We start from the raw sequence: 16375 nt of genomic DNA, 5'->3' as shown, positions 1-16375 counted from the left end.
ATCCACACGATCAACTAGGCAGACTTTCTGTCCGTGGAATATATAAAAGGCTATTGAGAGCTCCCACAAAAGAAAATGTACTAGTTATGATAGCTGTGGACACTGGAGGCCAAGAACACGCAGGAGTAAGACCAGGTTAGAATCTGAGCTGCATCCACAGCAGGTCCAGAGACCAGCACAGTGTTGGAGGTTATCCTAAGGTGGACTGTGACTCCCAGCAAGGGAAAGAAATCTGACAGCAGTGACTGAACAGTAACATTTGTTATTCCTTTTTTTGACTTGTTCTGTAGATTCTTTTGAATTTTTTCTTTTCTTTTCTTTTTTTCCTTTTTTCCCCTTCTGTTGTAGTTGTTGATTTTATTAGCACTAATAAATCCAGTTAAGCTTTTGACCTTTTTTTCTTTCTTTTTCCTCAGTCACATTTTTATTGGTGTCATAAACCTCTGCCTCTGTGTTGGGCTTCTGCAGGTCTCTGGAGTTTTCCTCTTTTTTTTTTGTTTTGTTTCTTTTTTAAATTTAAATTTTTAATTTTCTAAACCTATTATTATTTTTTCTACATTTATTCCTTTGTTTGCTTTCCCAACTGTTCTTTTTCCCTTGTAGTTAATCTTTAATGTATATAAATCTTCATCTACCTCTATTTAACTTTGCATATCTATTCTTCCTTTCCTTTCAACATATTTGTTAGTTTTGTTTTCATTGCTTTATTCCACCTTGCTTTAGTTTTGTTTTCCAGTTTGTGCTTTAGTTAGTTTTGTTTTTAACTGGTAAATATAATTTTTTATTTCCTTTGTTCACCAGGTCAACCTGCTATATTTTTGTTGGGCTGTTTTGACTTTGCTCTTGGGCGTATATGTGTATATTCCATTATTTTAATTATTATTTGCCTAATTTTCTAACTGCCATTTGTGATTCATCTTTAGTTTCTCGTTTTTGGATATTTGTTTTAATCTCACTTAATACCATAACAAACCACTTGTGGAATCTTTGTTCCCAGCAAGAGATCAAGCATTGAGCCTTTGGAATGGTAGCACTGACTACAAGACCCTAGACTACCAGAGAACTAACCCTAGGGAGTATCAAATAGTGAGAACTCACACAAAGGAAACCATGTGAATACAAGAACCAGCATCACCCACCCACCAGTAGCACCCTGTGCAGTAGCACCTCATCTGAACAACAAACAAAAATACAAATCCAATATCAGCAGACGTCACTGTCACTCAGCCTTGCTCATCAGAGAAAAAACAAACAAAAACTCAACACAGATCTCACCCTATAGGAAACTTACACAAACCACTGGACCAACCTTAGGGGGCAGAAACCAAAAGGAAGAAAGAATTCAACCTTGAAGCCTGGGAAAAGGAGACCTCAAACACAATAAGTTTAAAATATATATAATAAAAAAGAGAAATACTACACACATGAAGGAACAAACTAGAAACACAGAAGTCCAAATAAATGAGCAAATAGGCAAAAAGGAATTCAGAATAATGATAGTAAAGATGATCAAAAACCTTGAAAGGAAAATGGAGAAAATGCAAGAATCAATTAACAAAGACCTAGAAGAATTTGATTTAGGTCATACCTGAATGGTCTAACGGTTTTCCCTACTTTCTTCAATTTAAGTCTGAATTTGGTAATAAGGACTTCATGATATGAGCCACAGTCAGCTCCTGGTCTTGTTTTTGTTGACTGTATAGAGCTTCTCCATCTTTGGCTGCAAAGAATATAATCAACCTGATTTTGGTGTTGATCATCTGGTGATGTCCATGTGTAGAGTTTTTTCTCTTGTGTTGTTGGAAGAGGGTGTTTGCTATGACCAGTGCATTTTTTTGGCAAAACTCTATTAGTCGTTGCCCTGCTTCATTCCACATTTCAAGGCCAAATTTGCCCGTTACTCCAGGTGTTTCTTGACTTCCTACTTTTGCATTCCAGTCCCCTATAATGAAAAGGACATCTTTTTGGGGTGTTCGTTGTAAAAGGTCTTGTAGGTCTTCATAGAACCGTTCAACTTCAGCTTCTTCAGCGTTACTGGGTGGGGCATAGACTTGGATTACCGTCATATTGAATGGTTTGCCTTGGAAACGAACAGAGATCCTTCTTTCGTTTTTGAGATTGCATCCAGTACTACATAATGATCAAGGGATCAATCCAAGAGAGAGACAAACCAATTGTAATTGTCTATGCGCCCAACATAGGAGCACCTCAATACATAAGACAAACTGCTAACAGACATAAAAGGGGAAATTAACAGTACTGCAATAATAGTAGATTTCAACACCCCACTCTCACCAATGGACAGATCATCAAAACAGAAAATTAATAAGGAAACAATTCTTAAATGATACATTAGATGAGCTTGACCTCATTAATATCTTCAGGACATTCCATCCAAATGCAGAAGAATACACTTTTTCAAGTTCACATGGAACATTCTCCAGGATAGACCACATCTTTGGTCACAAATTAAACCCTAAATTTAAGAAAATTGAAATCATTTCAGTTGTCTTCTCTGATAACAGTGCTATCAGACTAGATACCAATTACAAGAAAAAAACTGTAAGAAACACAAACACATGAAGATTAAACAACACGTTTCTAAATAACCAAGAGGTTAGTGACGAAATCAAAAGGGAAGTAAAAAAATCTCTAGAAAGAAATGACAATGGAAATATGACAACTCAAAACCTATGAGATGGAGCAAAAGCATTCCTGAGAGGGAAGTTTATAGCAATACAATCCTACCTCAAGAAACAAGAAAAACATCGAATAGAAAACCTAACTTTACACCTAAACCAACTGGATAAAGAAGAACAGAAAATCCCCAAAAGTAGTCAAAGGAAAGAAATCATAAAGATCTGAGCAGAAATAAATGCAAAAGGAATGAAAGAAACAACAGTAAAGAATAAAAAAACTAAAATCTGGTTCTTTGAGAAGATAAACAAAATTGACAAACCTTTAGCCAGACTCATTAAGAAAAAACGAGAGAAGAATCAAATCAAAATTAGAAATGAAAAAGGAGAGATTACAACAGATAATGAAGAAACACAAAGTATTATAAGAGACTATTATGAAAAACTATATGGCAATGAAATAGATAACTTGGAAGAAATGGACAGATTCTTAGAAAAGTTCAATCTTCCAAGCCTGAACCAGGACAAAATAGAAATTATAACCACCCAATTATAAGCACTGAAATTGAAGCTGTGATTCAAAATCTCCCCAAAAATAAAAGCCCAGGACCACATGACTTCACAGGAGAATTATTTCAAATATTTAGAGAAGAGCTAATGCCTGTCCTTCTAAAACTATTTCAAAAAATTTCAGAGGAAGGAACACTTCCAAACTCATCCCACAAGGCCACCATCACCCCAATACCAAAACCAGACAGACAACACAAAAAAGGAAAACTATAGGCCAATAACACTGATGAACATAAATACAAATATCCTCAACAAAATTTTACCAAACACAATTCAGCAACACATCAAAAAGCTCATACACCATGATCAAGTTGGGTTTATTGCAAGGATGCAAGGATTTTTCAATATGTGCAAATCAGTCTGATACACCATATTAACAAATTGAAACATAAAAATCATGATAATCTGAATCGATGCAGAAAAGGTTTTGACAGAATTCAGCACCCATTTATGATTAAAACACTTCAAAAAAGGGAACCTACCTCAACATAATAAAGGCCATACATGATAAGCTTACTGCAAATACTATTCTCAATGTGGAAAAACTGAAAGCATTCCCCCTACAATCAGGACCAAGAAAAGAGTGTCCACTTTTGTCACTGTTATTCAACCGAGTTCTGGAAGTCCTAGCTCCAGCAATCAGAGAAGAAAAAGAAATAAACGCAATCCAGATTGGAAAAGAAGAAGTAAAGCTCTCACTGTTTGCAGACGACATGATACTGCACATAGAAAACCCTAAAGGTAGTATCGGTGAATTATTAGAGCTAATCAGTGAATTTAGCAAAGTTGCACCATACAAAATCAATACATGGAAATATCAGAAAGTGAAATTAAGGAGTCAATCCCATTCACCATTGCAACAAAAAGAATTAAATATGTAGAAAAAATTTACCCAAGGAGACGAACTGTACACAGAATGGCACCCCACTCCAGTACTCTTGCCTGAAAAATCCCATGGGTGGAGGAGCCTGGTAGGCTGCAGTCCATGGGGTCCCCAAGAGTCGGACAGCACTGAGCGACTTCACTTTCACTTTTCGCTTTCATGCCTTGGAGAAGGAAATGGCAACCCACTCCAGTGTTCTTGCCTGGAGAATCCCAGGGACGGGGAAGCCTGGTGGGCTGCTGTCTATGGGGTCGCACAGAGTTGGACACGACTGAAGCGACTTAGCAATGAAACAACTAATGAAGACACTGTACATTATTCAGTTCAGTTCAGTCGCTCAGTCATGTCCGACTCTTTGCGACCCCATGAATCGCAGCACCCCAGGCCGCCCTGTCCATCACCAACTCCCGGAGTTCACTCAAAATCATGTCCAGCAAGTCAATGATGCCATCCAGGCATCTCATCCTCTGTCATCCCCGTCTCCTCCTGCCCCCAATCCCTCCCAGCATCAGAGTCTTTTCCAATGAGTCAACTCTTCGCATCAGATGGCCAAAGTACTGGAGTTTCATCTTTAGTATCATTCCTTCCAATGAACACCCAGGACTAATCTCCTTTAGGATGGACTGGTTTGATCTCCTTGCAGTCCAAGGGACTCTCAAGAGTCTTCTCCAATACCACAGTTCAAAAGCATCAATTCTTTGGTGCTCAGCTTTCTTCACAGTCCAACTCTCACATCCATACATGACCACTGGAAAAACCATAGCCTTGACTAGATGGACCTATGTTTGCAAAGTAATGTCTCTGCTTTTGAATATGCTATCTAGGTTGGTCATAACTTTTCTTCCAAGGAGTAAGCGTCTTTTAATTCCATGGCTGCAGTCACCATAGCAGTGATTTTGGAGCCCCAAAATAGAGTCAGACACTGTTTACACTGTTTCCCCATCTATTTGCCATGAAGTGATGGGACCAGATGCCATGATATTCGTTTTCTGAATGTTGAGCTTTAAGCCAACTTTTTCACTCTCTTTTCATTTCCATCAAGAGGCTTTTTAGTTCCACTTCACTTTCTGCATAAGGGTGGTGTCATCTGCATATCTGAGGTTATTGATATTTCTCCCGGCAATCTTGATTCCAGCTTGTGCTTCTTCCAGCCCAGTGTTTCTCATGATATACCCTTCATAGAAGTTAAATAAGCAGGGTGACAATATACAGCCTTGACGTACTCCTTTTCCTATTTGGAACCAGTCTGCTGTTCCATGTCCAGTTCTAACTGTTGCTTCCTGACCTGCATACAGGTTTCTCAAGAGGCAGGTCAAGTGGTCTGGTATTCCCATCTCTTTCAGAATTTTCCACAGTTTGTTGTGATCCACACAGTCAAAGGCTTTGGCATAGTCAATAAAGCAGAAATAGATGTTTTTGTGGAACTCTCTTGCTTTTTCGATGATCCAGTGGATGTTGGCAATTTGATCTCTGGTTCCTCTGCCTTTTCGAAAACCAGCTTGAACATCTGGAAGTTCACGGTTCATGTATTGCTGAAGCCTGGCTTGGAGAATTTTGAGCATTACTTTACTAGTGCGTGCTGCTGCTGCTAAGTCATTTCAGTCGTGGCCAACTCTGTGCAACCCCATAGATGGCAGCCCACCAGGCTCCCCTGTCCCTGGGATTCTCCAGGCAAGAACACTGGAGTGGGTTGCCATTTCCTTCTCCAATGCGTGAGATGAGTGCAATTGTACGGTAGTTTGAGCATTCTTTGGCATTGCCTTTCTTGGGGATTGGAATGAAAACTGACCTTTTCCAGTGCTGTGGCCACTGCTGAGTTTCCCAAATTTGCTGGCATATTGAGTGCAGTACTTTCACAGCATCATCTTTTAGGATTTGAAATAGCTCAACTGCAATTCCATCACCTCTACTAGCTTTGTTCATAGTGATGCTTTCTAAGGCCCACTTGACTTCACATTCCTGGATGTCTGGCTCCAGGTGAGTGATCACACCATCATGATTTTCTTGGTCTTGAAGATTTTTTTTGTACAGTTCTTCTGTGTATTCTTGCCAACTCTTGTTAATATCTTCTGCTTCTGTTAGGTCCATACCATTTCTGTCCTTTATCGATCGTGTGTTTTGCATGAAATGTTCCCTTGTTATCTCTAATCTTCTTGAAGAGATCTCTAGTCTTTCCCATTCTGTTGTTTTCCTCTATTTCTTTGCACTGATCACTGAGGAAGGCTTTCTTATCTCTCCTTGCTATTCTTTGGAACTCTGCATTCAGATGCTTATATCTTTCCTTTTCTCCATTGGTTTTCACTTCTTTTCTTTTCACAGCTATTTGTAAGGCCTCCCCAGACAGCCATTTTGCTGTTTTGCATTTCTTTTCCATGGGGATGATCTTGATCCCTGTCTCCTGTACAGTGTTAGGAGCCTCAGTCCGTAGTTCATCAGGCACTCTGTCTGTCAGATCTAGTCCCTTAAATCTATTTCTCACTTCCAACTGTATAATCATAAGGGATTTGATTTAGGTCATACCTGAATGGTCTAGTGGTTTTCCCTACTTTCTTCAATTTCAGTCTGAATTTGGCAATAAGGAGTTCATGATCTGAGCCACAGTCAGCTCCCGGTCTTATTTTTGCTGACTGTATAGAGCTTCTCCATCTTTGGCTGGAAAGAATATAATCAGTCTGATTTCGGTGTTGACCATCTGGTGATGTCCATGTGTAGAGTCTTCTCTTGTGTTGCTGGAAGAAGGTGTTTGCTATGACCAGTGCATTTTCTTGGCAAAACTGTATTAGTCTTTGCCCTGCTTCATTCCGCATTCCAAAGCCAAATTTGCCTGTTACTCCAGGTGTTTTCTGACATCGTACTTTTGCATTCCAGTCCCCTATACATTATTAGAGAAATGCAAATCAAAACTTCAATGAGATATCACTTCACACCAGTCAGAATGGCCGTCATCAAAAAGTCTTTTTCCATAACCTCCATGGGGAGGTTATGGAGAAAAGGGAATGCTTCTGCACTTTTGGTGGGAATGTAAATTGATATAGCCACTATGGGAAGATGGTATGGAGATTCTTTTAAAAAACTAGGAGTAAAACCACCATATGACCCAACAATCCCACCTCTAGGCATATACCCTGAGAAAATTGAAATTGAAAGAGACTCATGTATCCCATTGTTCATTGCAGCACTATTTACAATACCTAGAACATGGAAGCAGCCTATATGTCCATCGACAGATGAATGCATAAAGAAGTAGTGGTACAATGGAATATTACTTGGCCATAAAAAGGAACGCCAGTTGAATCAGTTCTAATGAGGTGGATGAACCTAGAACCTATTATACAGTTGTAGTAGGTCAAAAAGAGAAAAGTAAATTTTGTATTCTAACACATACATATGGAATCTAGAAAAATGATTCTGAAGAATTTATTTACAAGGCAACAGTGGAGAAACAGACATATGAATAGACTTATGTACATTGGAAGAGGGGAGGAGAGGATGGGATGTATGGCAAGGGTAACATGTAAACTTGCATTACCATATGTAAAACAGATAGCCAATGAGAATTTGCTGTATGGCTCAGGAAACTCAAACAGGGTCTGTATCAATCTAGAGGAGTGGGATCGGGAGGGAGATAGGAGGGAGGTTCAAAAGAGCGGGGATGTATGTATACCTATGGCTGATTCTTGGTGAGATTTGACAGAAAACAGCAAAATTCTGTAAAGCAATTATCCTTCAAAAAGATGTTAATTAAAAAATATAAAATGTTTAAAAAGATGCATTTAATTGCATCATTGTGTAGGGTAGCACTGGTCCCTAAAACATATTTTTGTTGTTTCATTCTATAATTCTTATCCCTTTCAATCTACCAGAAAGAATATACAGGTGGTCTTTAATTGTCTTGTTTTCTTTGCTTAGGATGATGTATCCATTAGGAACAGTGGGACTAGCTGTGGAACTATCAATTGTCATTATAGAAAAATATTTTTTTTAGCTTAAGAGACCTATCTGAGATTATATTGGTACTTTAAAAAATATTGCCATAAGAAAATGAACTAGAGTTATGAAAGAAAAAAAAAGTAAAGAATGCCTTTGAATGACTAATACTAAATGCTCCCTTTAAATTCATTTTCTTTAATTGTGTTAATACAGGGTCATCTGCTTTAGTTTCTTTGATGGATCAAGCACATTAAAATAAAGTTTAGAGACTTTCCTGGTGTCCAGCAGTTAAGACTCCACAATTCTACTGCGGGGGGCACAGATTTCATCCCTGGTCAGGGAAATAAGATCCTACATGCCTTGTGCTTAGGAAAAAAAAAAAAATACTGATAGCATTCCTTGTTGAACTTGTAAGGAGTCACATTACCCATCATTGATGTTGCTTAGATCTAGATCTTATAAACTGTCAATAAGCATCATTTGATGTGCATAAATATATGTATATATATAAAATTTTAAATGTGTGTAAATACAACTGTATTATAACTGTTTTTATGTATTGTATTTCTTCCTGTTTAAATGTACACATCAGTAACAAAGCTTACAATTCTGTAATTTTCCTCCTAGATTTATTCCTCACGACATTATCTGCATCTAGTACCTTCCAGTTTGAGATATGGGAAAATCTGGTAAGAAATCTTTTCCTTTAAGCATTTTTAAATGATGGCTTTCAATGAAAAACACAGTTTTAGAAAATAAAATGAAAGTAATCACTTGGTCGATTGATTTCAACAATAAATAGAACAGTTTTAAGAGCTTTTGGTTGCATTGCTGCATTCAAACTGCTGAATATTGCTGATGGAAATGATTCATTCAGCATCAATTCCTCTGCAGGTTTTTAAGCATGACTGCCAATTAAACCAGTCAGCCTGCCCTAATGCACATGTTAACAGGGACCCTGCTAGGCTGTCAGCTGGTGAGAGAGGTGCCTGTCATTTAATTTGTCAGCATGATGGTTTGTTGAAGAAAACCCCTTTTAAAAGACTTATTTTTCCTCTTTGCCTTCAGTCTTCTGTAAAAAAAAAAATAAGAACAACAGTCACTAAATTTACTGCCAAGTTGCCCAGGATTAACGATCCTTCCCCAGTATTTTTTTTAATTCCAAGTAGAATATTCCCAAACTGGTATCATGGTTTTATTTTATTTTTAGCTTGAGGTAGATTATATGAAAGATGAATTAATGCAGACTAGACTACCCCAAGTTTTAAAATTCAAATAATAGAGTATAGGATTTGAGGACAGGCCAAATTGGCCAACTGAGTGACATTCATTAAATAATGGTCAAGTATTAAACCTCACTTTTCTCATATGGGAAACAGAAGTAAGAATGTCTGTTTCATAGACTGTGAAGATTAAAAGGAAACAATTTGTGTAAAGTACCTGGCCCACAGTAGACACTGAATTTTTGTTTGAGATCACTTGATTTCCCAGCTATTTACTCTAGATTATCTTTTATTCAATCCAAATTAAACCCATTGCATTTTAAGAGATTTTTGTTAAAATACTCATGAACAATAAACAGATCTTTAAAAATATAAAGCACAAGCCCATGGAAGAAGATTCATTATTTGCCATCTCTTACAGCAGAGTCATAACTCAGATTTCTTCATAGGAGGAAAATAGAAAGAGGGGAAGAGCTTTGTTTAGATAAAATTAGGGCTTTTGAATATTACTAACTACACCTCAACTAAGCAATCTAATCCTTCTTTCTCTTTTAATGAGGCAAGGAGAAAAAAGAAAGGCTTCTACACTGGAAAGATTTATCTCTGTTTAATGTACATCTTTTTAAAATGTAGTTGTATTTGTTTTTCTGATGATAGAAATACAGTTGTTATATTCTTAATGGTTACTGTCTATGAAATCTTCCACTAGTAGGGGATATTCATTTTCAGGTGACCTTGAAATCAAGTGAATCTTGAGGTTTTAGAACGTGAGAAAATCAGTCATTTTGATTGATTATTAATATCCATCTGGGAGAGAAAAGCCTCATTATTAATAAATATATATTTATATAATCAAGGACTACTTTTAAGTATTTTATTTCCTCTTAGCTTAGGCTGATTTAAAGGTAATAAAATGATTTAAAGGTAATAAAATGAAGCAACTTTCACAGGAGAAAAATCATGAAGAGACTAGATTTTGGAGGGGATCTTTTTTCCCTTTGTTATTTTCTTTAAACAAAATTAATGAATTGTCTGTTTCCCAATAGAGATTAAAGATTTTTCTTGTGGTAAAATAGCTGGATCCACATGGTGTTTGTGTTATCAGTAATATAAAACTCATTAGTACAAATTAAGGAGAATGTAGACGCAAAATTAACTAGTTCAGATAAAGTTTAAGTTTTGTAAAATGGGAGAATCATTTTTAACTAGTGATTGGACAAGTTGCAATAACGCATTAATTGACCAAAAAGCCTTCAAAACGTATAAAGCCGTATTAGCTAGTAGAAGAATATGAGCTGCAGCAAATCTTTTTCGTCAGCTGTGGTGTGCACAGCCACGGTAGATGCTCTGGGAGATCAGAAATTAACAGAAGATGAGGAGGAGGGCTAAGATGTGAGTGTAGGCAACTGTGACTGATGTAATGAGATGTACTAACCCCATGTTACAAGGACTTAAAAAACAGAGCAATTACTTCCATTTGGTAGGAATAACATAGCAGTCATTTGGTAGCAATAACCATAATAATTCTTATAGCTATGAACCATAACAAAGTTCATACATAACTCACAATTGCCAAAACATGGGAAAAACCTAAATGTCCATTGACAGATGAATGGTTAAAGATGTGGTGTATGTGTATATATATAATGGAATATTACTCAGACCTAAAAAAGAATGAAATAATGCTATTTGCAACAACTAGAGATTCTCATATTAAGTGAAGTAAGTCTGATAGACATATATGATATCACTTATACGTGGAATCTAAAATGTGGCACAAATGAACCTACCTATAAATCAGGAATAGACTCACAGACATAGAGATCTGACTTGTGGTTGCTAAAGGGGAGGACTGGAAATTTGGAGTTGTTTAATGCAAACTATTACATTCAGAGTGGATAAACAACAAGGTCCTACTGTATATAGCACAGGAAACTATCTAATCTCCTGAGATAAACCAAAATGTAAAGAATATTAAAAAAAGAATGTATATCTGTGTATAATGGAGTCACTTTGCTATATAGCAGAGATTGGCACAACACTGTAAATCAACTCTATTTAAAAAAAAAAGGAAGGAAGAAAAAAAATCATCTGGCCTAAAAGGGCCAAGACTGAAAATTTCTAACTTAAAGGGTGATGGGTGTTTATTCACAGGTCTTGATTTGCCATTCTTCTCTTAACTCTTTCCTTTCATGATACTTCTCTGTTCTCTTCCTTGATTACTAGTCCTACATTTCTAATCATTTCCTTGATATATCTCTTATCTAAAATAATATCTTTTCCTGTTCCCAATTAGACCTTCCTTTGTCTTTTCTATTAGGTAGGCATTCTGTGTTCTCATATCTATCCCTTACCTGTCCCCAACATTCCACTCCTTAAATCATCCGTTTCCCCGGATATAGTAAATTCTACTTATTTCCCCATCTCCAGATTTTCCATCTGCTATGCAATATCCAGATTAATTGCAACAATGAAAGCTCTATTTATCTCACTCTCAGTCCTAAAACCTTTAGGACTTAAGCTTCTCAAAAAATGTTTAAAAGATCAAACTACTTAGTTTAGGAGTCAAGGCCTTTGCTGATCTTGTGCAAAGCTATTCTTCCAATATCTTTCCGTATTCTGGCCCAAATCAGCCAGTTTCTACTCTATGTCCTCTGTTTCCTCTGCATATCCTTTCCCTACTCTTCCTTTTCTTTCAACCACTAAAATCCTGCTCATCTGCATTAGCCATTTCAAATACCACGTCTTCCTTAAAGCCTTCCCTAATAATCCTGGGTGGACCAAATGGAAGCAACTGCTCAAAAAATGTTTAAAAGATCAAACTACTTAGTTTAGGAGTCAAGGCCTTTGCTGATCTTGTGCAAAGCTAATCTTCCAATATCTTTCCGTATTCTGGCCCAAATCAGCCAGTTTCTACTCTATGTCCTCTGTTTCCTCTGCATATCCTTTCCCTACTCTTCCTTTTCTTTCAACCACTAAAATCCTGCTCATCTGCATTAGCCATTTCAAATACCACGTCTTCCTTAAAGCCTTCCCTAATAATCCTGGGTGGACCAAATGGAAGCAACTGCTCTGTTTTTTTAACTCCTTGTAACATGGGGTTAGTACATCTTATCACATCAGTCAGAGTTGCCTACACTCACATCTTAGCACTCCTCCTTGTCTTCGGTTAATTTCTGATTTCCTAGAGTATCTACTGTGGGGCTGTGGACACCACAGCTGACTAAAAACATTTGCTGCAGCTCGTATTCCCCTACTAGCTAATACAGTTTTATATGTTTTTAGGGCTTTTCGGTCAATGTTACTGCAAATTGTCCAGTCACTAATTAAAAGTGATCCTCCCATTTTACAAAACTTAACACTTATGAAAATTCTTACAAAACTTACAACAATCATTTTATTAGTATGAGGATTGTTATGAACATAGGGGAGTGCCTGTATCTTTTTAAGTTATAGTTTTGTCTGGGTTTATGCCCAGGAGTGGGATTGCTGGATCATATGTGGCTCCATTTTCTGAGGAACCTCCATACTATTTTCCAGTGGCTATACCAGTTTACATCCCCACCAACAGTGTAGGTGGGTTCCCTTTTCTCCACGCCCTCTCCAGAGTTTTATTGTAGACTTTAATGATGGCCATTCTGATTGGTGTGAGGTGGTCCCTCGTCATAGTTTTGATTTGTATTTCTCTAATAATTAATGATGTTGACTATCTACTGGCCGTAGGCCAGATGAGTCTTTATTGTAGAGATCTGTCCTTTAACTTGTTTAGCAGTATCCTTGGCCTCTGTTCACTTAGGTTCTAGAAGGCACTTCCCACTTGAAACAGTCAAAATATCCCGCTACATTGCCCAATGTCCTCTGGAGAATAAGCACACCTTAAGTCGAGAACCATTGTTTTATGTGAATAAAGATGCAGATACAATGATAGTCATCATATGTTGCTTCCTGACCGTTTTTAACATTATATATATGGGAGTTTAAATACTAAATGTTAAAACCTGCAGGCCAAAGCATAGGTGGTCATCCCTGAAAGGATACTTATTACAACATAGCACCTGTGATTGGAGTTCTAGCAGAAAATGTCAACTCTCCTGTCAATGGCAGTGTGCTCAGCTGCTTCAGTGATGGATAGCAGATATAATAGTATTAGTACTAGCATTCCTAGTCAATAACTGTTAATGTTGACTAAGGACATATTTGTGCACATGCTAAACTGGTAAGCACTTTATATGCATTATTTTACTAATCTTCACAAAAACTTTATAAAAGTCCATTTTAGAAAAAAGCAAATATGAAAATGCAAAATCATAGGATACTGAAAGAGGAACTCCCCAGGTTGGTAGGTACCCAATATGCTACTGGAGATCAGTGGAGAAATAACTCCAGAAAGAATAAAGGGATGGAGCCAAAGCAAAAACAGTAACCAGTTGTGGATATGACTGGTGATACAAGCAAGATCCAATGCTGTAAAGAGCAATATTGCATAGGAACCTGGAATATTAGGTCCATGAATCAAGGCAAATTGGAAGTGGTCAAACAGGAGATGGCAAGAGTGAACATCGACATTCTAGGAATCAGCGAACTAAAATGGACGAGAAGTGGTGAATTTTCTCAGATTACCATCATATCTACTGCTGTGGGCAGGAATCCCTTAGAAAAAATGGAGTAGCCATCATGATCAACAAAAGAGTCTGAAATGCAGTATTTGGATGCAATCTCAAAAATGACAGAATGATCTCTGTTCGTTTTCCATTCAATATCACAGTAATCCAAGTCTATGCCCCAACCAATAACACTGAAGAAGCTGAAGATGAACGGTTCTATGAAGACCTACAAGACCTTTTAGAACTAACACCCAAAAAAGATATCCTTTTCATTATAGGGGACTGGAATGCAAAAGTAAGAAGTCAAGAAACACCTGGAGTAACAGGCAAATTTGGCCTTGGAATACGGAATGAAGCAGGGCAAAGGCTAATAAAGTTTTGCCAAGAGAACTAACTGATCATAGCAAACGCCCTCTTCCAACAACACAAGAGAAGACTCTACACATGGACATCACCAGATGGTCAACACCGAAATTAGATTGATTATATTCTTTGCAGCCAAAGATAGAAAAGCTCTATCAGTTCAGTTCAGTTCAGTTCAGTCTCTCAGTCGTGTCCAACTCTTTGTAACCCCCTGAATCGCAACACACCAGGCCTCCCTGTCCATTACCAACTCCCGGAGTTCACTCAGACTCACGTCCATTGAGTCAGTGAGGCCATCCAGCCATCTCATCCTTTGTCATCCCCTTCTCCTCCTGCCCCCAATCCTTCCCAGCATCAGAGTCTTTTCCAATGAGTCAACTCTTCGCATGAGGTGGCCAAAGTACTGAAGTTTCAGCTTTAGCATCATTCCCTCCACAGAACACCCAGGACTGATCTCCTTCAGAAAGGACTGGTTGGATCTCCTTGCAGTCCAAGGGACTCTCAAGAGTCTTCTCCAACACCACAGTTCGAAAGCTCAATTCTTCAGCGCTCAGCCTTCTTCACAGTCCAACTCTCACATCCATACATGACCACAGGAAAAGCCATAGCCTTGACTAGATGGACCTTAGTTGGCAAAGTACTGTCTCTGCTTTTGAATATGCTGTCTAGGTTGGTCATAGCTTTTCTTCCAAGGAGTAAGCGTCTTTTAATTTCATGGCTGCAGTCACCATCTGCAGTGATTTTGGAGCCCATGCTCTATACAGTCAGCAAAAACAATACTGGGAGCTGACTGTGGCTCAAATCATGAACTCCTTATTGCCAGATTCAGACTTAAATTGAAGATAGTAGGGAAAACCACTAGACCATTCAGGTATGACCTAAATCAAATCCCTTATGATTATACAGTGGAAGTGAGAAATAGATTTAAGGGACTAGATCTGATAGATAGAGTGCCCGATGAACTATGGATGGAGGTTCGTGACATTGTACGGAAGACAGGGATCAAGACCATCCTCATGGAAAAGAAATGCAAAAAAGCAAAATGGCTGTCTGGGGAGGCCTTACAAATATCTGTGCCAAGAAGAGAAGTGAAAAGCAAAGGAGAAAAGGAAAGATATAAGCATCTGAATGCAGAATTTCAAAGAATAGCAAGAAGAGATAAGAAAGCCTTCTTCAGCCATCAATGCAAAGAAATAGAGAAAAAGAACAGAATGGGAAAGACTAGAGATCTCTTCAAGAAAATTAAAGATACCAAGGGAACATTTCATGTTAAGATGGGCTCAATAAAGGACAGAACTGGTATGGACCTAACAGAAGCAGAAGATATTAAGAAGAGTTGGCAAAAATACACAGAAGAACTGTACAAAAAAGATCTTCACTACCCGGAGAATCACGATGGTGTGATCACTCACCTAGAGCCAGACATCCTGGAGTGTGAAGTCAAGAGGGCCTTGGAAAGCATCACTACGAACAAATCTAGTGGAGATGATGGAATTGCATTTGAGCTATCTCAAATCCTGAAAAATGATGCTATGAAAGTGCTTCACTCAATGTGCCAGCAAATTTGGAAAACTCAGCAGTGGCCACAGGACTGGAAAAGGTCAGTTTTCATTCCGGTCCCAAAGAAAGGCAATGCTAAAGAATGCTCAAACTACCGTACAGTTGCACTCATCTCACACACTAGTAAAGTAATACTCAAAATTCTCTAAGCTAGGCTTCAGCAGTACGTGAACCATGAACTTCCAGATGTTCAAACTGGTTTCGGAAAAGGCAGAGGAACCAGAGATTAAATTGCCAACCTCCGCTGGATCATGGAAAAAGCAAGAACATTCCAGAAAAACATCTATTTCTGCTTTATTGACTATGCCAAAGCCTTTGACTGTGTGGATCACAATAAACTATGGAAAATTTTTCAAGAGATGGGAATACCTGACCACCTAACCTGCCTCTTGAGAAATCTGTATGCAGGTCAGGAAGCAACAGTTAGAACTGGACATGGAACAACAGACTGGTTCCAAATAGCAAAAGGAGTACGTCAAGGCTGTGTATTGTCACCCTGCTTATTTAACTTCTATGCAGAGTACATCATGAGAAACACTGGCTGGAAGAAACACAAGCTGGAATCAAGATTGCCGGGAGAAATATCAATAACCTCATATATGCAGA

General features: G+C 38.0%; 1 protein-coding gene across 1 annotated transcript in view; it reads left to right on the top strand.

Moving 5' to 3' along the window:
- Positions 1 to 16375, top strand: part of ITFG1 (integrin alpha FG-GAP repeat containing 1) — a 298770-nt gene that overhangs the window by 61689 nt on the left and 220706 nt on the right. The window contains exon 7 of the mRNA XM_069549789.1: positions 8647 to 8708. Coding sequence (XP_069405890.1) covers positions 8647 to 8708 — 62 coding nt within the window. The remainder of the gene's footprint in view (positions 1 to 8646; positions 8709 to 16375) is intronic.

The sequence above is a fragment of the Ovis canadensis genome, chromosome 14 (genome assembly GCF_042477335.2).
Source record: "Ovis canadensis isolate MfBH-ARS-UI-01 breed Bighorn chromosome 14, ARS-UI_OviCan_v2, whole genome shotgun sequence".
In the NCBI taxonomy this organism is placed as follows: Eukaryota; Metazoa; Chordata; class Mammalia; order Artiodactyla; family Bovidae; genus Ovis; species Ovis canadensis.
This window is presented reverse-complemented; position numbering and strand designations above follow the sequence as displayed.